Source organism: Salvelinus sp. IW2-2015, unplaced genomic scaffold (assembly GCF_002910315.2).
Source record: "Salvelinus sp. IW2-2015 unplaced genomic scaffold, ASM291031v2 Un_scaffold1131, whole genome shotgun sequence".
Lineage (NCBI taxonomy): Eukaryota > Metazoa > Chordata > Actinopteri > Salmoniformes > Salmonidae > Salvelinus > Salvelinus sp. IW2-2015.
Genome location: NW_019942744.1, coordinates 116117 through 138801, shown reverse-complemented (window position 1 = coordinate 138801; position 22685 = coordinate 116117). Strand labels below are relative to the sequence as shown.

At 43.3% G+C, this 22685-nt stretch overlaps 1 protein-coding gene across 5 annotated transcripts in view; it reads right to left on the bottom strand.

Annotated features, from left to right (window-relative positions):
• The window catches only part of LOC112069837 (MAGUK p55 subfamily member 2), a 39292-nt gene that overhangs the window by 9924 nt on the left and 6683 nt on the right, over positions 1-22685 (bottom strand). Inside the window, exons 2-14 of one of the 5 annotated variants that reach the window (XM_070438722.1) lie at positions 17433-17529; positions 14439-14656; positions 12453-12556; positions 7769-7921; positions 7402-7557; positions 6843-7070; positions 5441-5572; positions 5153-5258; positions 2619-2690; positions 2322-2483; positions 1906-2108; positions 1647-1775; positions 71-634 (exon numbers count right to left, since the gene is read on the bottom strand). In XM_070438722.1, coding sequence (XP_070294823.1) covers positions 458-634; positions 1647-1775; positions 1906-2108; positions 2322-2483; positions 2619-2690; positions 5153-5258; positions 5441-5572; positions 6843-7070; positions 7402-7557; positions 7769-7921; positions 12453-12556; positions 14439-14652 — 1836 coding nt within the window. In that variant the 5' untranslated portion in view covers positions 14653-14656; positions 17433-17529 and the 3' untranslated portion in view covers positions 71-457. Of the gene's footprint in view, positions 1-70; positions 635-1646; positions 1776-1905; positions 2109-2321; positions 2484-2618; positions 2691-5152; positions 5259-5440; positions 5573-6842; positions 7071-7401; positions 7558-7768; positions 7922-12452; positions 12557-14438; positions 14657-17432; positions 17530-22401; positions 22503-22685 lie in introns of those variants that run through there. The other 4 variants (XM_024137209.2, XM_024137210.2, XM_024137208.2 and 1 more) reach the window with 4 other exon arrangements.

Genomic DNA, 22685 nt, shown 5'->3' with positions numbered 1-22685 from the left:
ACCTGTAGTGAAGACATAAACAGTAGAAGGCCATCTACCACTGTTTACTGTTTTGATGTAAGACTATCTGTTTCATATTCTGAATGTCCATTTAATGATTCATGTAAACATAGATGAACTATTGCTGACCTAAAGAGTCAATGTAGTGAACAGGATTATGGTAAAGACACTCTGCAACCGCACGAATGCACGCACACACACACACACACACACACACACCAGAATCACATAATGCCCAAACAAGAAAATCCTTGATGTTTTGCCGACAAATTTCCAAAAGCAATACATACACAGCAAAAAGAATGCTGTCAGTTCAGTCTTATGTACAGTATGGGGTCCAAAGGTCAGAGGTCCAGAAGTCACTGTGATGATGAGCCAGACAGTATCATCAGATGTCTAGTGGGGATGAATGAGAGAACAAGTGTTCAACACCACCCTCTTGTCCTTCTGTCTCCCACTAGAAGACCCAGGTGACTGGGACCCACTGCTGGGTAGCAGAGACCTTCTCCAGGGCTGCCTTCAGGTTCCTGTAGCTCTCGTCYAGGTTGTCGTTGACAATGGTGAGGTCAAAGTAGTGTCCGTAGGCCGYCTGGATGCGGGTGCTCTCATCCACTGTTCTCTTCAGCTCTGAGTCCTACAGAGAACAAAGATGTTGGTTGTTMGAACTCAGAGTAACAGGAAGGGAACAGGCCCTGAACAAGCTAACAGGCCCTGAACAGGCTAACAAGCCAATAGGTACGAACCTGGAAGCTCAAGCATGTAGCTAGTGAGCAACATTAGGGCCTTTCAGCTTTACAGCAAGTTGTGACCTTGGGACTATAAGGTTCTATCTGCACAAAGCATAGTTCTACCTGACACTTCTGAATTATGCATGTTCAGTTTTTAAGAAGACTGTAGCTATTTGAATACACAAATGATAGAATAACACTATTTTACCCAGATAAGCAATGTATTATGATCATCAGACAAATTACTGTCATCATTGAACAATGATGTGCAATTTACTTTAAGATTTCTGACAGTGTTGTTGGCAAAGACGYGTTCTGATTGGTCCGTCTGTATTTGTTCAGGCTTGTGATTGGATAGCTCCAAGTTCAAATGGGTTTATGCAGATAGAACTTTCTGGTTGTTAAGATTGACTTTTTCAAAAATCAAACTGCACAGACATACAGTATGAAGAACCATCTAAAGATCTATTATATGTGACTTACACATTTTTGACAAAAATATCAGATAGAATCTTCTAGTCCCAAGGTCTCGAAGTAGTAAGTGCTACACCCCCCCCCCCCCTTGACACAACCGATGCGCCTGGCACCTACTACCATACCCCGTTCAAATATTTTGTCTTTCCCATACACAATCCGTGTCTAAATTGTCTCACGGCTTAAAAACCCTTCGTCTCCTCCCCTTCATCTACACAGATTAATGTGGATTTAACAAGTGACATCAACAAGGGATCATAGGCTTCACCTGGTCAGTCTATGTCATGGAAAGAGCAGGTGTCCTTAATGTTTTGTATACTCAGTGTATAATGGCTAACCAAAGTGAGGCATGTTGGTCGTCCTGAATGAAAGACATAGTCAGTAGCTGTCACTGAGTTTCCCATACAGTCATTATCCTCTGTTTGGCTTCACCCTGGTGCTTACCGTCAGCTGCTTGGTGACAACTCCAGTCTCGATGGCCGACTGGTTCATGGCCTGAAGGACCTCAAAATCAGGGGCCTCGATGAACACCACGTAAGGCAGGAACTCAGACGTCCGCAGTACCTTCAAGGCCTGGAAGYAGTACAAAGAATACAATGTCTGTAAGAGGTACCAATGTCTTTAACTGTTAGAACCMTGAATTCACCCAGATAGGGCTCCAGATTGTGGTGCGTGGGGCCACAATGTGGCCAGTCGCTCCTACCTGAGGATTGGCGTCCAGTACACAGATGCGACCGGCCTCCACCACCTCATGGATGGAGTCCATCTTGGTGCCGTAGAGATTGCCGTCGTACTCGCCATGCTCCAGGTAGCGGCCATTCTTGATGTCTGCCTCCATCTTGCTCCGCGAGGTGAATGCATACATCTGGTCCTCCCGCTCTCCTGACTTTGGCTTTCTGGAGGTGTCTGGAGGAGGCAAGAAGATGATCTACATTTTAGTCATTTAACAGACACTCTTATCCAGAGCAACTTGCTGGAAACTGTTTCAACAATCYCTAGTTACTGTATAAAGGTGTCCTAACACAATGGATTCAATCCAAAATCAAAAAGGGCTGGCTTTAGCATGTTAGCATTTTGTTATTGTTAATTAGTTGGAAAGTTAGCRTTAGCAGTGCTCACGGGGGATGGTGGTGCCGTAGTGTTGTGGGTCAGACAGCAGCAGTTTGTTCTTCAGGCTGCGTCGKCCCACTCCCAGAGCACCAATCAGAACCAACGTCTTCCTGCGGAATGGAGGCACCTTGGCAACCTCCTCATAGATCAGCAACTCATGCCTGTCAAACTCTGAAAGAAAGAGAGAGAGAGAAAACAGAGAGAGAGAGATACAACAGAGACAAATTGATAGCTTTGTTTATTTGTTAACATTTCAATGTAATTTCCAGAAACACTCAGAACTATCAGAATTCAAGAAATTCCCACCTGCATTCTTAGTGGTTAGATACATCATCTTTTTCTTCTTGTTCTTTCCCGCCACTCCAGTACARAGATTTCCTGTCACAATAACACACAATAAACAACGATGATCCCATACAAATATAATCCCATACTGTCACGGTCGTCGAATGAAGGAGACCAAAGCGCAGCGTGATGAGCGTACATATTCCTTTTTATTAGGATGACGCCGACAAAAACAATAAACAATACAAAAACAACCGTGAAGCTTAAGGCTATAGTGCCACAAACAAAGACAACTTCCCACAMWGAAAGGAGGGAAAAGGGCTACCTAAGTATGGTTCCCAATYAGAGACAACGATAGACAGCTGTCCCTGATTGAGAACCATACCMRGCCAAAACATAGAAATACAAAATCATWGAAAAACAAAACATTGAATGCCCACCSCAAATCACACCCTGACCAAACCAAATAGAGACATAAAAAGGCTCTCTAAGGTCAGGGCGTGACACATACAAATATAATCCCATACAAACATGACTCCATACAAACTCCATTTATCCACATTCATCCACAGGTATTCACATGGTTTTCTTATTAATCATCCATTTGATTTTACACTAGGGGGCAGTATATAACAATACCAAGTAGAGGTCATTGCTCCAAAAAGTTGGAAACATTCCAAAATGGACCTGTTGCTTTCCCACCCGGACCCGATATGCATAAATCGTATTTTTTTAATAATGATACCCATTCCGAACGGACCCGAGGAACACTAGACCCACTCATTATAGACCTGGTCGGATCCTGACCCGATCTGAGTAAGGGAATCAGCAGAAAGGGAAGTTTATAACCTATGTTATTAACCAGAGCTGATAAAGCACGAGGGAGAGGAGGAGAGGTGCAGAGGAGGGAGAGGTGCCGCTCTAGCAGGTGTGGGGGGGGGGGGGGGGTGTTACTGTGAGCGAGTGGCACAGGGAGGACGGAGGGAAAGACGAGAGACAGCAACCAACCAAGCCGACTTGCTGCCATAGCTAGGTTATTTACCATCCATTATAATTAAGTAGTACCTGTCTTGACTGCATCAAACCGGGAGAAGCTAGTTAAGCTAGCTGGCTAGGCTAATTGAGGCTGCATGAGCTTTCTCGTCCTATAGTTGGAAATAACAACTCCATCAGAATATTAAGTAGAAGCCTAACTGTTGGCTCATGCTTGTTGTAGCCTATCCTGCTCCTTTCACTTTTAATTCCCTCTTCCATTGATTAGATATCGCATATCTCTTTCCACGGAGGCTCTATGACGCTTTGATGGTTTATGATTGACCAACAACAAGCTACACGTGCCACTATCGTGAAAAGAGCAAGCAGTGTAAAATATACAATTGATCTCTCTCTACTGTAGCATTCGCCTTTCGGATATGTACGGGTCCTTTCGGACAAGTCAGTTAAGATTAAACATACCCCTGACAATCATATCAGACCCGTGACATTATTTAGAATTCTGGATCCAGACCCAATCGGGTCCCGGATCGGTTCTCTGTATTCGGGTACAGGTGGATCTATGAAGACCTCTAATGCCCAGCACAACATCATTCCCCTCTACATAATAAGCTACACATCAAGGATCTGACGATCTGGCTCATATTTAAAGCTGTCTGTTCATTTGTGAGGAGTGAGAGACAGACAGACAGGGGGTAAGTGTTATGATGTGTTAATAAGGTGGGCTGCACTGGTAGGGTTGCTGGGTGACTGAATGACTGCCACACCGGCAGTTATGAGTCATGACCACAGTAAAATGTAATTTGACCATTGAGTCACAGTAATCTCCTTTTATGTACTCTAGTCATGCTTTGGTTGTACCCAACATGATTGTGCCGTTACACAATGCATAGCCTACCGCATATTACGCATGGCAGAAAACAAATGAAACAAAACTGATAAAGCTAGCACAAAGGGCCTGTTTCAAATCATCGTTTTATGCTCAACATAGCCGCTTCACACGCGCACTCGCTCTGCAATGGGAAACGTATCCTTTCTATATCATTGAGTTCTATTATATTCTTCTTACCGTAAAATCGGATAAAATAAAACTCGCTCTGTAATGGGAAAAATATCCGTTCTATTTTATTGAGTTCTATTATATTCTTCTTACTATAAAATCGGATAAAATAATAGAATGGGACTTATAAGCATATCTTGTCAGCTAAATGAACAAGCCTGCAGCCTATGGCATGGAGCASAGCCAGATAACATACAGTAGGCCAACTCATATTCTGTTCTTCTGAAAATACATTTTCATTTGATAACGTTTCCTTAGACCTGACTAAGATAAATCATGGATTTATTGTGATGATGTATAATACATTGATTTATAATACTTAAAAAAAAAATGTAGATGTTCCAATGGCAAACATCACTGGCTTGTACGCGTGGAGACCTGGCGATACTAAGCGTGTTTATGTTAATTAACGGTCGATTACCGCGAGACCGGCAGTCTTTTGCACAGCAATAACCGTCTGGCAAAATGTCATGACTGCCACAGCCCTGTGCACTGGTCCTACCTGCGGGGGCCAGCTCCACGTCTCGCTTGACAAAGGCTTTTCTCTTCTCCTCCAGCAGCTGACTGGGGATCAGCCCAGCACTGCCTCCCTCCACACAACGACGAGCCTGACAGATCCACAGGATGATTCTCTCATCAGTACTTAGACCCACCAGCATGCACACCGTGTACCGATAGGCACAAGTAGACAAATACGGAGGCTGATAGTATTGACAACAGAAGCAGTACACAAAACAATTTGTGTTACATACGGTACAGTACATGGCAAAAATAATCCCTATGGACCCACCTGCCACCAGTTGAGGTCATCCTGATTGACGATCTGCAGGATGTCACCTGTGTAGAACTTAAGCCCTGCCTCTTTACACGGGATCAGGTTGTCATTGGCCGGGTCGTAGTCATAGTGACACTTTACAAACACCTGTGGGGAACAGGAGGTAGATACATACAGATGGTTACGAGTCTGTTACTGTTGGATAGTGTTGAACATTTCGTTCCAAATTCAAAAGGAGAAGCTCGATTCGTCACACTTCTAACTTGCAAAGTTTACATTTGTTTATCGAAGTGGAAGTTTTCCTCTAGAGCGTGCAGTATGTGCATTCAGAGTATACAGCTGTATACAGTATTCCAGCTGATCAATGCCATTATCAACAAGAATGCATAAAAACAAACCACTTTCTACAATCCTCAGTTGAAATACGTTACTGTAAATATCAACACTTCCTCAGCAGCCATAACACCCTTCTGCTGACAACTGGTATGTACTTTCAGACTATCTTCCCATCCCTCTTTTTTTCCACAGCCTACCAGCCACGGAACGAGTGAAGATAAAAGGAAAGGAATCCTCCCAAAATACATACTGTAAGGGAATACTCAGCTCACTCCGCCTGGTGGTATCCATGACAACCAGCCGGGGAAGGGAATGAGTTCTTGCAGACTGGTGCCTTGGTACTTTATTGTTCACTCTGGTACTTTATTGTTCACTCTGGTACTTTATTGTTAACTCTGGTACTTTATTGTTCACTCTGGTACCTCTATTTCACTCTGTACCTTATTGTTAACTCTGGTACTTTATTGTTAACTCTGGTACTTTTATTGTTAACTCTTGGTACTTTATTGTTCACTCTGGTACTTTATTGTTCACTCTGGTACTTTATTGTTAACTCTGGTACTTTATTGTTCACTCTGGTACTTTACTGTTCACTCTGGTACTTTTATTGTTCACTCTGGTACTTTATTGTTCACTCTAGCTTTATTGTTCACTCTGGTACTTATTGTTCACTCTGGCACTTTATTGTTCACTCTGGTACTTTATTGTTCACTCCGGTACTTTATTGTTAACTCTGGTACTTTATTGTTTCACATCTTCGATCGTACTTTATTGTTCACTCTCGGTACTTTATTGTTCACTCTGGTACTTTATTGTTCACCTTGGTACTTTTATTGTTCACTCTGGCACTTTATTGTTCACTCTGGTCTACTTTATTGTTCACTCTGGTACTTTATTGTTCACTCTGGTACTTTATTGTTCACTCTGGTACTTTATTGTTCACTCTGGTACTTATTTGTTCACTCCTGCACTTATTGTTCACTCTCGGATATTAACTTTATGCTCACTCCCTGTAGAGCGGACTTTATTGTTCACTCTGGTACTTTATTGTTCACTCTGGTACTATATTGTTAACTCTTACCTGTCCTGGCGTGTGGCCCTCCTGATAGCTAGGGAGGATCTTGAGCACCACGCTGCCGCTGGCATCCTGCAGGATCTCCTGCAGAACCCTCGGGTCCTCACCCACCTCCTTCCCGTTCACCTCCTTGATGATGTCACCCGTGTGAAGGAGTCCCTGCTGGTCGATCATCCCTCCGTGGAGGATCCTGGCAATCACCAGCTCCCCCGCCTCCACACGGAAAGTCACGCCCTGAACAGGTTCAAAACATATAAACTAATGAGGATGTGTGGCATGGGGGTGTTGCTACTTTGGCACAAACTCTCTCCTCTCTTAATTGTCCTTCTACAATGTCCAATATGTTCAATCAAATATCTAAAATGACAAAATAATGGTAATTCCCTCTCTTGAAAAAAGGACGTGAATGAGGATACACTAYGGCTACAATTATACACCATGGTTAAAACCACTAGCCTGTTTGTGATTCAGCCAAAGAAGGAAGAGTTGACTAAAACACCTAAACTCTGGGTGCCATGCTATYTATAACAGATAGGTGATAGACAAAGAGCAAGGCGGTACTAACCAAGTGTTCACCAGCCACTTTGCGGATGCCCACCATCCGGACGGCATCTGGTGGCACGGGCTGGTTGCTGACAGGGAGCTCCATGTAGGCACAGGGGCTGGGGGGAGGGGTGTCACACACCTGGGACGCCACCGAGTCATGGGTCTCCAGCAGTGACTGGGAACCAGTCGACAGAGAGAGAACATTAAATTGACAGCAGACTGAGGCTACAAGAAATACTTTCACAAGACTAAATAGTGGAGTATGTGATGAAGGACTTTTCTTCTCTGCACATCTAGGTAGGTGTATGCGTGCATTGATGTCCACATGAGTGTGTGGTTTAATGGGTGTGGGTGTGTGTGCACACTATGTGCTTCTGTGTGAGTACCTGAAAGTGGGGTTCGTTGAGGATGCGCGTGAGCTCTGCTGCGCTGTTGCTTTGGTGTGTGAAGGGACTCAGCTCTCTGAGGATCTCCTCGACCAGCTCTACGTTGTTGTCCCTCACTGCCTCCAACCTGGTCTCTTCCAGACTCTCTGGCTCCTACGGGACATTTTTTTAAATYATTATATATATTTTTTTAWTTGAACATTTATTTAACTAGGYAAGTCRGTTAAGAAYAMATTYTTATTTACAATGRCGGCCTACCAAAAGGCAAAAGGCCTCCTGCGGGGAKGGGGGCTGGGATTAMAAATACACATTCAATAAAAATATAGGACAAAACACACATCACAACAAGAGAGACACCACAACACTAAAAGGAGACACAAGGAGACATAAGGAGACACACACACACCTATACTTTTATTTGAATACATATTTGAAATACAAATGTATACTTATTAAAGACATGCTCTGGAACTTTTTTAAAAACATTTTTTTAAATCTCCCGCTTTGGGCTGGATGTGTCAATGTGCAGTTCATGCATGCATAATCTATGAGCAGAATTACTGTTTTACCTCAATAAGCTACGAAATCCCTAGTTTGAAAGCGACTGTTTTTCTGGAAGCTGTGCTGCGACATTTTTCCTATATTTTCTCCCACGTGGGTCAGCCCCCTAACAATTTGAGTTCTAGCCAATGTTCTTCAGCCCCTCACCATTTGAGTGACAGCTAGCAAAATGCACACACAATTTTCAGAACTACTRGCTATAAAGTATTTAAAAGTACTGKAGAATCTCTTTAAGATGGAAATAAGTATGCTTCAGAATGGTTTTGGGTACTTTAAAAATAGTACACATACTTTGCACCTTAAAATATATATAAAAATCTTTCAATTACATTTTTTGTACTTTTTTTAGTACAACTTTTATCTGACTTTTATCTGACTAATTAAGTATTGTTCATCAAAGTAGAGTGGAAGCCATTAATATTTCACAGAAGCTCCAAGATCCGCCCAAAATGTCCTTATTAAGAAAGCCTGGCTGACTGACTTTCCCTTTGTAGTTCATTCACAGAGGGAATTGAGTTCAAAGTCAGCTGATCATGTCTTTAATGTAAAAGCAGATGTTAGAAAGTAATTATTGAGAGAATTAGTGGACATTAACAACTRAAGGGATGGGCCAGACACGACCCTGAGGTCTGGGACTGAGTGGCATCTGGCACCAGCCAGGAATTTAGGCTTCTAGCCCAGTKGTTGTCATAAGAGCAGATTTAGGATCACCCTATCCTTCCTTAAATGTAAACTTACTATGAAGAGGGATTAAGCAAATCTGTACTGGGATCAACACTTAAGGGCAAAGTGACCCACCTACACAGAGTATATGGTCCTCACTGCCAGACCAAAACTGTAATTTAAACTCTTTGGTAATCATGCCACCTGGTGGACTAGGAGTGCACATACACCTTTTATCTGGTTCATTGACAAACTGTSCTTATAGGCAAATCAATGTCAGGCCTCCATTAGGAGTGCTATTTTTAGTCTGGGCTGTCACTTCTCATTTCCCCTGTAGGAGAGAGCCTGTGTGTGCGTGTGTGCGTGCATGTGTGCGTGCATGCAAGAGAGAAAAGAGAGAAGAGAGAGAGAAAGCTTATAAGAAATCCCGCTACGCCCTCCGACAAACCATCAAACAGGCAAAATGTCAATACAGGACTAAGATCGAATCGTACTACACCGGCTCCGAAGCTCGTTGGATGTGGCAGGGCTTGCAAACTATTACAAAATACAAAGGGAAGCACAGCCGAGAGCTTCCCAGTGACACGAGCCTACCAGGCRAGCTAAATAATTTCTAAGCTCGCTTTGAGGCAAGTAATACTGAAACATGCATGAGAGCATCAGCAATTCTGGRCGACTGTGTGATCACGCTCTCCGCAGCCGATGTGAGTAAGACCTTTAAACAGGTCAACATTCACAAGTCCGCAGGGCCAGACGGATTACCAGGACGTGTACTCTGAGGATRCGCTGACCAACTGGCAAGTGTCTTCAMTGACAATTTCAACCTCTCCCTGTCTGAGTCTGTAATACCAACATGTTTCAAGCAGACCACCATAGTCCCTGTGCCCAAGAACACTAAGGTAACCTGCCTAAATGACTACCGACCCGTAGCACTCACATTTGTAGCCATGAAATGCATTGAAAGGCTGGTCATAGCTCACATCAACACCATTATCCCAGAAACCCTAGACCCACTCCAATTTGCATACCACCCCAACAGATCCACAGATGATGCAATCTCTACTGCACYCCTCACTGCCCTTTCACAYCTTGACAAAAGGAACACTTATGTGAGAATGCCATTCATTGACTACAGCTCAGCATTCAACACCATTCAACACCATAGTGCCCTCAAAGCTTATCACTAAGCTAAGGACCCTGGGACTAAACAYCTCCCTCTGCAACTGGATCCTGGACATCCTGACGGKCCACCTCCAGGTGGTAAGGGTAGGCAACAACATATCCGCCAAAGGTGATCCTCAACGAGAGGGCCCCTCARGGATGCGTGCTCAGTCCCCTCCTGTACTCCCTGTTCACTTATGACTGCACGGCCAGGCACGACTCCAACACCATCATTAAGTTTGCCGATGACACAACAGTGGTAGGACAGATCACCGACAACGATGAGACAGCCTATAGAGAGGAAGACAGAGACCTGACCTTGTGGTACAAGGACAACAACCTCTCCCTCAACGTGATCAAGACAAAGRAGATGATTGTGGACTACATGAAAAGGAGGACCGAGCACGCCCCCATTCTCATCGACGGGGCTGTAGTGAAGCAGAATGAGAGCTTCAAGTTCCTTGGYGTCCACAYCACCAACAAATGAACATGGTCCAAGCACACCAAGAGGGAAAGAGGGAAAGACAAAACCTATTCCCCCTCAGGAGACTGAAAAGATTTGGCATGGTCCTCAGATCCTCAAAAGGTTTTACAGCTGCACCATCGAGAGCATCCTGACTGGTTTCATCACTGACTGGTATGGCAACAGCTCGGCCTCTGACCGCAAGGCACTACAGAGGGTAGTGCGTATAGCCCAGTACATCACTGAAGCCAATCTTCCTGCCATCCAGGACCTCTATACCAGGCGGTGTCAGAAGAAGGCCCTAAAAGTTGTCAAAGACTCCAGCCAGCCTAGTCATAGACTGTTCTCTCTGCTACCGCACGGCAATCAGTACCGGAGCGCCAAGTCTAGGTCCAAGAGGCTTCTAAACAGCTTATACTCCCATGCCATAAGACTCCAGAACATCTAATCAAATGGCTACCCAGACTATTTGCATTGCCCCCACCCTCTCTTCTACGCTGCTGCTACTCTCTGTTATTATCTATGCATAGTCACTTTAATTTCTCTACCTACACGTACATATTACCTCAATTACCTCGACACCGGTGCCCCCGCACATTGACTCTATACCACTACCATCTATTAACAGCCCCGCTATTGTTATTTTACTGCTGCTCTTTAATTATTTGTTATTTTTATCTCTTACTTTTGGGGGTATTTTCTTAAAACTGCATTGTTGGTTAAGGGCTTGTAAGTAAGCATTTCACTGTAAGGTCTACACCTGTTGTATTCGGCGCACGTGACAAATACAATTTGATTTGATTGGAGAGAGAGAGCGAGAGAGATTCCTCCCGTCAGCTGACATCAAAGCGGTCCAGTAGCAGTCATTAGTGCTGGGGCATGACAGTTCCACATCCTCAGATGTCGACTAGCTTGAGATCATATTACCCTCTTCATCAGTCCTCCTTGACACAACAGAGTACCTCATTTAAATAGTTACATTCACTGGCCCCAACTAATCATGAATAAATGAATAACAAAATGATCAAGACCTGTTGTGCTTTAAAAAAAATGATATGTGTCTTAGTAGCCTTGGGTGTTCCTGGGTGTTCCAGAACATCCCCCTGTATTTCCAGTAACAGTACCCAGACACTTCCCCTTTAATCACTGAGCAAGACTTCAATTAAAAGGTGCACGACCCTTCTCTTTGGGGACCATTAATTATACAAAAAGCTAAACACTCCATTTATTTCCTAAGCAATTGAATGATTCCCCTTTCTGTCTCCTTTGTTCACAGCCGTGGTTTCCACTTCCCCTCAGCCATGTAGAGTGTTGTAATGACTTACAGCTCTCGCTGCTATTTTCATTTGGTAATAAATCCTTGAACGGATTTTGGAAAGGTTGATCCGTCTCACCTTTTTTAAAAGACATGTCGGCAGAAGGCGGGTATCAGTTGCAATTACATGCTGTGCTGCCTCTCACGAGTGTCAGTTCACATGGCATTGTCTCTGTTGCCATACAGGGTTGTGTGTTTGTGAAGGCTTGAATGTGTTATAGCTTCTGGGATCGTGCAGTGTCTTTTTGGCACTGGAATTTCTTGGTTTTAGGACTGTGGGCCTTATTCAATCACTCTCTCTGGTTTGTGTGTGTGTGTGTGTGGTGTGTGTGTGTGTGTGTGTGTGTGTGTGTGTGTGTGTGTGTGTGTGTGTGTTTGTTTGTTAGTGTGTGTGTAACCCTACATACTAAACCTACATATTTCACCTTTCTCTGACTCACTACGAGGCTCTCTGTAGGCCTGTGTGTGAATACATCCTCCCATGTTTGAATGTGTGTGTACTAGGTCTCTCTCTTTCTCACCACGGGGCTGTCTATGATGCCCTTGAGGAAGATGAGGTCCAGGTCATTGGCGGTGGTGGAGCTGTTGCTGTCACTCAGGGTATCCAGGACCTGGGGGGGTGCCGCTATACAAAGAGACACAGAAACACAATTACAGATTCAGAGGAACGAGTTACACCCAGCTTCACACAGCGACACAGAAACACAGATACAGATTCAGAGGAACGAGTTACACCCAGCTTCACTACATAGGACTGAGTTCAGGACTGACCCTTGCAAAGAGGAAAGACTCGCCCTTTTGCGAAGGCAAGTCAAACTTAAAGTCAACGTTTTGGAGGAGTTATCACATTTCTACAGCTAAGGTTCAGGAGGTTTTCCAGACCATGTGATCTAAGCGGACCATGTGATCTAGTTGTGGGCCCCACAAATACTGTAAGAACCTTGAATGGATCATCAGTTTTAGCTTTATCTCATAAAACCTTCAGCATGCAGCTAAATGTATAAAGTAAACTATTGTTTTACAGACTTTCAATTCAATTTACACCCCAGGCAGCAAGCTCCCCAAGTTAAACAAGATTTTGATCTGTATGCTGCCTCTGCATTTCTGCACCAAGCTATGAGTGACTAAGCTATGAGTGACTAAGCTATGAGTAACTAAGCTATGAGTAACTAAGCTATGAGTGACAAAGCTATGAGTGACTAACAATGAGTGGCTCAGCTACAGTATGAGTGACTAAGCTATGAGTGACTAACAATGTCATATATCTATATGACATTAGCATGTCGTTAGCATGCCACTCTCCAGTAAAGGATATAAGGACTTTAAAAGTATATATACAGTATCAGTCAAAAGTTTGGACACATGTACTCATTCAAGGGTTTTTCTTTATTTTTTACTATTTTCTACATTGTAGAATAATAGTGAAGACACCAAAACTATGAAATAACACATGGAATCATGTAGTAACCAAAGAAGTGTTAAACAAATCAAAATGTATTTTAGATGTTAGATTCTTCAAAGTAGCCACTGTGGCGGATGAATCAGAATTAGTTGGGTAACATAGATAAGATGTTTTATTTGCATAATATGCTTATGTGAGATACTTGTCATTAGAATGTATCCCTTTGGGCTATAGTGTTGGCAGGTGCACTTTCCCTTCTCAGCTAGGGCTCAGTCACTTGGGGCCCAGAGAGGGGAGAGGTCAGGCTTGTCTTTCACATGTCCCTGGTGCTATGCAGAATATCAGAAAGGGAAGAGGACAGAATGGAACATTGTCTTCTTATGTGAATGTGTCTTTACCTATTCTTAAACCATGTGAAGGGATGGCGTGATTAATGGGGAACCAATTACTTGTCTCCCTGTCTGTACGCCAGTCACTCCCTCCTTTTCCCATTGGGGGGAGGTGTATGGCAGTGTCTGGAACCATTGTATGTCCCCTCTGATGTTGCACTTATCTTGAGATAGTATATGACCTAGAGGCTCACTCCCCTCAGTGAGCTTGTCCAGGAGTGGGGTTTACTTGAGATGGGCGTATCTAGAGTTGACAATTGATATATTCCATTGGATGAGTTGGTGTTTTTGTACTATGAAGTACCAGGAACGAGATTAGAACCTCGTCTTCGAGGCCAAACTGAACGATAATTTATAGCGAATGCTATCTGGCTATGGGATACTCCTCTCTCAAGTAAAAGTCTTTCTTTGTGAACAGTTCCTATTATCTGTGGTTTGTCATGTCGACTAGGGGGGTGGATCTTTGCTATAAAAGATCTCAGTTGCCATTATGTTGACACTCTCAACTATTCATTAGAGATAGTGAATTGTTGAAAGTCAAATGCTATTGCAAAGCTTAATTATTATTAAAGGTGTAGTTTAAGTATAACTCTGACTGGTGTTGGAAGTTTGTCTCTCTCTCTCTCTCTTTGGTAGTACAGAAATTAATCAACCACACCACCCTTTGCCTTGATTACAGCTCTGCACACTCTTAGCATTCTCTCAACCAGGTTCACCTGGAGTGCTTTTCCAACAGTCTTGAAGAAGTTCCAACATGAGGTGAACACTTGTTGGCTGCTTTTTCTTCACTCTGCAGTCCAACTCATCCCAAACCATCTCAATTGGGTTGAGATCGGGTGAATGTGGAGGCCAGGTCATCTGATGCAGCACTCCATCACTCTCCTTCTTGGTCAAATAGCGCTTACACAGCCTGGATGTGTGTTGGGTCATTGTCCTGTTGAAAAAAGAAATGATAGGCCCACTAAGCACAAACCAGATGGGATGGCATATCGCTTGTTAAGTGTGCCTTGAATTCTAAATAAATCACTGACAGTGTCACCAGCAAAGCACACCCACACCATCATACCTCCTCCTCCATGCTTCACTGTGGGAACCACACATGCAGAGAACATCCATTCACCTACTCTGCGTCTCACAAAGACACGGTGGTTGGAACCAAAAATCTCAAACTCATCAGACCAAAGAACAGATTCCACCGGTCTAATGCAAATTGYTTGTGTTTCTTGGCCAAAGCAAGTCTCTTCTTATTATTGGTGTCCTTAACTTCTTATGGCTGCAGGGGCAGTATTGAGTAGCTTGGATGAAAGGTGCACAGAGGTGCCCAGAGTAAACAGCCTGCTCTTCAGTCATAGTTGCTAATATATGCATATTATTAGTAGTATTGGATAGAAAACACTCTGAAGTTTCTAAAACTGTTTGAATTATGTATGTCTGTGAGTATAACAGAACTCATATGGCAGGCAAAAACCTGAGAAGTTCCACTTCCTGTTTGGATTTTGTCTGAGGCTGCTAGATTTTCAACCAAGCTCCCAATGAAATTACAGCGAGATATGGATGAGTTTCCACTTCCTACGGCTTCCACTAGATGTCAACAGTCAATAGAACTTTGTCTGGTGACTCTAATGTGAAGGGGGGCCGAAGTAGACACGAATGAGTAATCACTGCTATGAGGTGACCACGCATTGAACACACGCGTTCACGTGAGAGGCAGCTCCGTTCCCTCGCTCAACTGAAGTCAATGTAATTCTCCGGTTGGAACGTTATTCAAGATGTATGTTAAGTAGTTGTTTCTTTGCAGAAATTCCACCATGAAGGCCTGATTCCCGCAGTCTCCTCTGAACAGTTGATGTTGAGATATGTTTGTTACTTGAACTCTGTGAAGTATTTATTTGGGCTGCCATTTCTGAGGCTGGTAACTCTAATGAACTTATTCTGTAGCAGAGGTAACTCTTTGCTTATTTGAGTGATTCTTGCCATGAAATGGACTTGGTCTTTTACCAAATAGGGCTATCTGCTGTGTACCACCCCTGATTGTGTAACAATTTTCCTCCTCTTCCGACGAGGAGTATGAAGGATCGGACCAATACGCAGCGTGGTAAGTGTCCATGATAGTTTAATAAAACTGAACACGACAAAATACAAAAATAACAAAGTGAATGATAACGAAAACYGAAACAGTCCTGAAATGTGAAACTAACACGTGAAACAATCACCCACAACACACAATGGAAAACAGGCTACCTAGATATGGCTCCCAATCAGAGACAACGATAAACAGCTGCCTCTGATTGGGAACCACACCAGGCCAAACACATAGAAAAACAACAACCTAGAAAAAAGAACATAGACTGCCCACCCTAACTCACGCCCTGACCAAACTAAAATAGAGACCCAAAAACGGAACTAAGGTCAGGACGTGACAGATTGGCTCAAACGCATTAAGAAGGAAAGAAATTAAACAAATTAACTTTTAACAAGGCACACCTATTAATTGAAATTCATTCCAATTGACTACCTCATGAAGCTGGTTTAGAGAATGCCAAGAGTGTGCAAAGCTGGCATCATGGCAAATGGTGGCTACTTTGAAAAATCTTTAATATAATATATATTTGGATTTGTTTAACACTTTTTTGGTTACTATGTGATTCCATATGTGATATTTCATAGTTTTTATGTCTTTACTATTATTCCACAATGTAGAAAATAGTAAAAATAAAGAAAAACCCTTGAATGAGTATAGTTAGTCACAATCAATTGCCTGTATACTATAATGTCATAGTAACTCATATATAGTCTGCCCAAGATCTCAGTTGACCATCTTCTGCTATTGATTAAAAACACTTCATTTTGTGGTATCGCTCTCACAGCGAAAATAAACGTGCTCATACAGCATCTTTTCTCTGTATCACTGCTGGGTAGCATTTGTGTATCTTAAAGGGGCAATCAGCAGTTGAAACAATAATAAAGTGTTTTCCAACCACTGTTTCAGTAAAAAGCTGAGGGGATGAGGCTGGAGAAATGTAATCACTCTGAAATTCACAGACAGAGCTATGGATGCAAGGACTGACCATCCATGATGTCAACATTATCATTTTAACCATGTTTTGAGGCTATACAGTGTGTGTTTACATTTATATTGTTTACAAACATTGGAGTAAAACAAGCTTATATTTGTGTTCTGATGGGGTAGGCCCACAACAGTTGAACTAAGCTAATGAGGCAAGTTATATTCTTCAAGAATCAATGGGTACGTATCATTCATTTATAAGTCAACAAATGGATGTAGCAACTCTAGATTGCCCTTTAATGTAAAGTGTGACCCAAGACGCCCTCCACCACAGCCCAAAACGTATGCAGAAAAGATGGCGGCAGCTATCTGGACAAGCAGTGAAAAATGGGTCTACTTCCAGGAAGTAACAGTGTCAGTTCAATCTCCATTTAGGGGCCACATTATTTGGCTTCATTAAAGTAGACCTTTTCTGGCTGCGGCAGTGAGAAACTGTCAGTCTTAATGGCTGTGTGGTGTGTTTATGGATGTGGATGTCATATAGAATGTGCGACGGCCCCATTTATCAGAGCTACAGAGAAAGGTAATGGGTTGGGTAAGGGAGGAGATGAGGAAGAAGGGGATAGAGGAAGGAAAGGAGGGATGGAGGGAGGAAAGTAGGGAATGGAGGAAGGAAAGGAAGGGAGAGGAAAACAATACTCACCAGGCTCTGTGCCAGTCGACGCCACAGGCATGTTGAGGCTTTAGTCAAACTGTGTCAGCTGCGGGCAGAGAGGAGAGGAAGAGAGAGAAAGAGCGATCTAGAGAGAAAGATAGAGGGGGGCAACATTAATAAACATTTCGTTTAATCAAAAATTAATTTGTATTGAGAGTGTTCCCTCATGTGAGCCAGAACAGACATCCATTTTGAATGCAGTCATCAGAGCTAAAATGTATGGTAGAGGCCTTCACAGATCAAAAAAATTGGACCCGCTCCGAAATGGACCTGGGGCTTTCCCATCCGGAACCGATATGCATAAATTAATTWAAAAAATATAAAACTTGTTACGAACAGACCCGAGGACAACTAGACCCGTTCCGTATAGACCTGGTCAGATCCAGACCCGGTCCGATTTGATCCATTTTAAAGCTACTTAATTAACCTGAGCTGATAAAGCACGAGGGAGAGGAGGTAGAGAGAGGGGCAGGGGCCGTGCTGTGTGTGTCGGTTACTGCAATTTCTCTCTCTCTCTCTCTCTCTAAAGTAGTAGTCGCGTTCGGATCTGTATGGGTTTTTCTGGACACGCCAGTTAAAATTACACATAACTGAGACCCGACAATCATATCAGATCCAACCTGTGACATTATTTACAATTCTCGATCCGACCGTGTATTCGGCTACAAGTGGATCAATGAAGAACTCTAATGTACAGTAACGATACACATTTACACCAGCATAGAATCCAACAGGTGCATATGGGCATTTTTCTTAGAATAATATTCACCAGTAGGGAGTGCTGTTTTCCCATCAGCAGATTATATTCAAGTTTGAATGATGGACTACCAATAAGCACTAATGTTTTGCTTGATTTATATACACTGAGTGCACAATACATTAGGAACACCTTCCTAACATTGAGTTGCTCCCCGTTTTGCACTCAGAACAGCCTCAATTCGTCGGGGCATGGACTCTACAAGGTGTCGAAAGTGTTCCACAGGGATGCTGGCCGATGCTGACTCCAAGCTTCCCACAGTTGTGTCAAGTTAGCTGGATGTCCTTTGGGTGGTGGACCATTCTTGATACACACGGGAAACTGTTGAGCGTGAAAAACCCAGCAGTGTTGCAGTTCTGGCACCTACTAACATACCCTGTTCAAAGGCACTTAAATATTTTGTCTTGCCCATATTTTTGCATCTGAGCTAGAGGTCTTCACGAATCTACCTGTACCCGAATCCCCGAGGCCTGATCCGGGAACCGAGCWGGTAGCTTGTTGTTRGCCAATCATAAGTCATCAAAGCGGCAATAGGCTACAGTCATAGAGCCTCCATGTTGGGAAAAAAGTTAGGAGATAGCTAGCTTAACGTTAACTAGGTCAACTAACTTCTCCCGGTTTGATGCAGTCATATCATATTTGATGATAAATAACCTAGTTATGGCAGCTRTTAGTCTACTATAGCGCAAGTCGGCTTGGTTGGTTGCTGTGTCTCGTCTCTCCCTCCCTGCTCCCGTTTCACTTRYTCACACAGTACGGCCWMTCTCCCGCCTGCTAGAGCAGCACCTCTCTCTCCCTCCTCTCCCACACCCTTTATCAGCTCTGGTTAATTAAGTCGCTTTCCTCGGATCAAATTGGACCGGGTCTGGATCCAACCTAGTCTATACAAAACGGGTCTAGTTGTCCTTGGGTCCGTTCAGAATGGATATCTATATAAAACATGTTTAATTTATGCATATCGGGCTCGGGTGGGAAAGGCCCAGTTCCATTTTGGAAGGTGAAGACCTCTAATCTAAGCCTTTGTTTCGGATTTCTTCTAACCCTTCGACGGTGTGCGGGTGTCGATTCTCACAGGACAATGTAAGGAGACACGAACAAGAGAGAAAGGMCTCCTTCGTCACAGACAGAGTGGGCATCTGGTGTAGCTAATCCATTGTATCCATGACAACAGGCTCAATGTATGGTAAGAATGGAGAGGTAGGGGCAATAAAGGAGAACAAAAAGAGAGAGCCAGAGTCCCCACTCCAGCACCACCCCACCAAAACACTGTCTCACCCCCGAAGAGAAGAGCTAGTAAAAACCATGCACAGAGGTTCTGTATATGTCGAATGCTGAAATGAGATGGTTTAAGAGAGAGCATGATACATAGAAAGAGAAAAGAGAAAGAGAGAGAAGAGAGAGAGAGAGAGAGAGAGAAGAGAGAGAGAGAGAGAGAGGAGAGAGAGAGAGAGAGAGAGAGAGAGAGAGAGAGAGAGAGAGGAGAGAGAGTGCGACAAAAAGTGGGAAGGAAACCAGACAAAGAAGGAGAGGGAGACAGAGAGTGAGAGACAAAAGGGAGACTGAAAGGGAGGGAAGACAGACAGAGAGAGAAAGAGAGACAGAGAGTGTGCGATTGAGACATACAATGAGAGTTAGACAGCAAGACGAGAGAGTGCATGAGAGAGACAGAAAGGGAGCGAGAGTAAAATTAAAGGAGCAGAATAAAGAGCAGAAAATTCTACTTAAGCAAACAATAATAAGAGCCCGAGGCGGCAGACAGACAAATCAGGCAGATAAATGTACAACACACCCAAGAAGCCATTTTGCTGCTTCACAGTGTTTTGATCACTTCTGCTAGACAGATATCRRCCAGAYTCCCCTCATTTACAGACTCTTCTGAGTCAGTGGTTGTTTGTTCAGGATCAAAACAACTCATGTTACTGGGCAACAAGACCCAGTAAGTCATGAGGAGGAGAATAGCATCCACACGAATGACTCACRTAGATTACACCTGCTTCTACCATTACTACAGTTATTACACTTCTGTATTGGRTATTTATTTGTTTAATCTGTTTAATATATATATATGTATACTTTTTTCTTTACTATTATAGGTACTATTCTTATTCTTGTTGCTGTTGTTTCATAATAGTTATGTGTGTCCCTTCACTTTGGCAACATTTACTTTTTTCATTCAAGCCACTGAAGCATTTTGCAGTTTCGTTTGTAATCATCAATGCCGTGATTACCAGGTGTGTTTCTGTGTTGKTTCTGGACTGAAACAAAAGCCAGCATGACCTGTGAGTCCCCRTGACCAGAACTGACAAGCAATGCCCCAGTAGTAAGTAGGCAGTAAACTTGATAGAAACAGTTGCCGTGGTGAGGCCTCCGCTCACATTACGCTGTTGGGATGGTCACCGTTGTCATAGTGACATGCCTTTTGCGCAAACCGATCTGACGTTGGAGGAGCCACACACACACACATAAGACAATAAATGCAGGAGACATAAATGATCAAATGTAACAATAAAGCACAGGTTAGAGTAGGCTCCTGTTTGAACGGTCGAAGCCTGTAGGGACTCCTACTGTAGGGAAAATAACACACCACGACACATCCACCTCCTATAACTGATTATTCTTCATGCAATCTACTCAACGAGAATAAGGATACAAGTGTTCCTTCAAGTCTGGATTCCCATGAACTAACTCCCCTCCTCCTGGCTATTAAGACCTACTGCAAAACACAATCCTGACTTAATGTACCGTGTGGCTGACTGTTAGGTGGACCGTTATGGTGGATGTACATGTGAGGAGGCAGACGAGGATGGTATGTTTCTCTCCCAGGGCTTTCATTTGCAAAGTGGATATAAATAGGCGTCAAAAGGACTTGCAATATTTACAAAATGATAAACAGGAAGAAGAGCACCGTAAGTCAGAGATCTGACCGAGCTAACTCATGCCTCAATCGGGCCCGATAGCAATTAGCATGAGCAGCAGCAAGTATAGCCCAGCCGTCCCCTGTCTGGCCATGCCTTTAACCCATACTGTATCTCACCATCAAATCAAATGTATTTATACAGCCCTTCTTACATCAGCAGATGTCACAAGGTGCTTATACAGAAACCCAGCCTAAAACCCCAAACAGCAAGTAATGCAGATGTAGAAGCACGGTGGCTAGGAAAAACTCCCTAGAAAAGGCAGGAGCCTAGGCAAAAAACCTAGAGACGAACCAGACTCTGAGGGGTAGCCATGGAATATACCATTTCACGTCAATGTTGAGGCTACCAATTATCCTCTCCCTGGGACAACCAACAATTTGGCAGGAACCACAACACAGTTTAAAAGCATGCGCTCTGGAACGCACCCCTGTTTGTCTCCCACAATCTTCGACCAGGAAACAGGAAGGACCATTCTACAATTACAGTCAAGGACAAACAAAGTAAGGATTTACATTAGCTTAACTGTCACGTTGATCCTGACATAATCACGGTAGTTCGGATACAGGCGACTTTGAACATAATGGAAAGCATAATATGTGTGGAGCCGCAAACAAAAGATTTGGCAACAAACAAATGAATCGGCATGCCGACCACAAACTCTCGTGACCACAAACGTTTCTTCTCTTGTACTGCTGATCTAAAGTCAAAATAGAGAACCACTGCTGCTGAAACATTTTAAATTAGTGACCCTTGAACTCAGTGCCCCCTCAGTAGCTTATTAACACACCCCAGCCAGCTAATCTACGTTTCCCAGTCCACCTKCCATACAGGTCTACTCAGAGGGCAGTCCTGTGGTCAACAACAACACACTGACCAACAGTAGACCCATTACACAACACCGGTGACGAGTGGCTTTAGGCCTACTTATTACTCCCACAAGCATTTGTTGAGGCATATTKTCCCATAGTAATACTGACCGTTGGTTTGATTTACAATAGACAGTGGCACCAATTACATTTCATTAGATAAACACAACTTGTGAATGTGATAAGGAGGGAAATTTGTCATTGCTCATCTTCAAATAACATTTCATCTCAGAAGAAAGGTATGACTTGTCAAAACAGCCATAAAAGAAACATACTGTATCTGTAAAATGGTAAGAAGACAAATGTGCCATGTATCTGTGAATCCAGCCATACAGTATCTATCCTGTGAATAATTKAATTAGATGTGATGGTGTTCCAACTTTCATGTGTGCACTTGGCTGCCAGTGGCTACCTACCATTTCATCCATCCAGAGTACCAAGCCAGCAGCTCTCCTTTCCTCTCTGCTTTAAAATAGCCCCTCTCTAGGGAGAGCCACAACACACACACACAAATGCATGCTTGTATGTACAGTGTGCATATTTACGCAAGCATACACACACAAACACACACAATCCAGAGTACCAAGCCAGCAGCTCTCCTTTCCTCTCTGCTTTAAAATAGCCCCTCTCTAGGGAGAGCCACAACACACACACACAAATGCATGCTTGTATGTACAGTGTGCATATTTACGCAAGCATA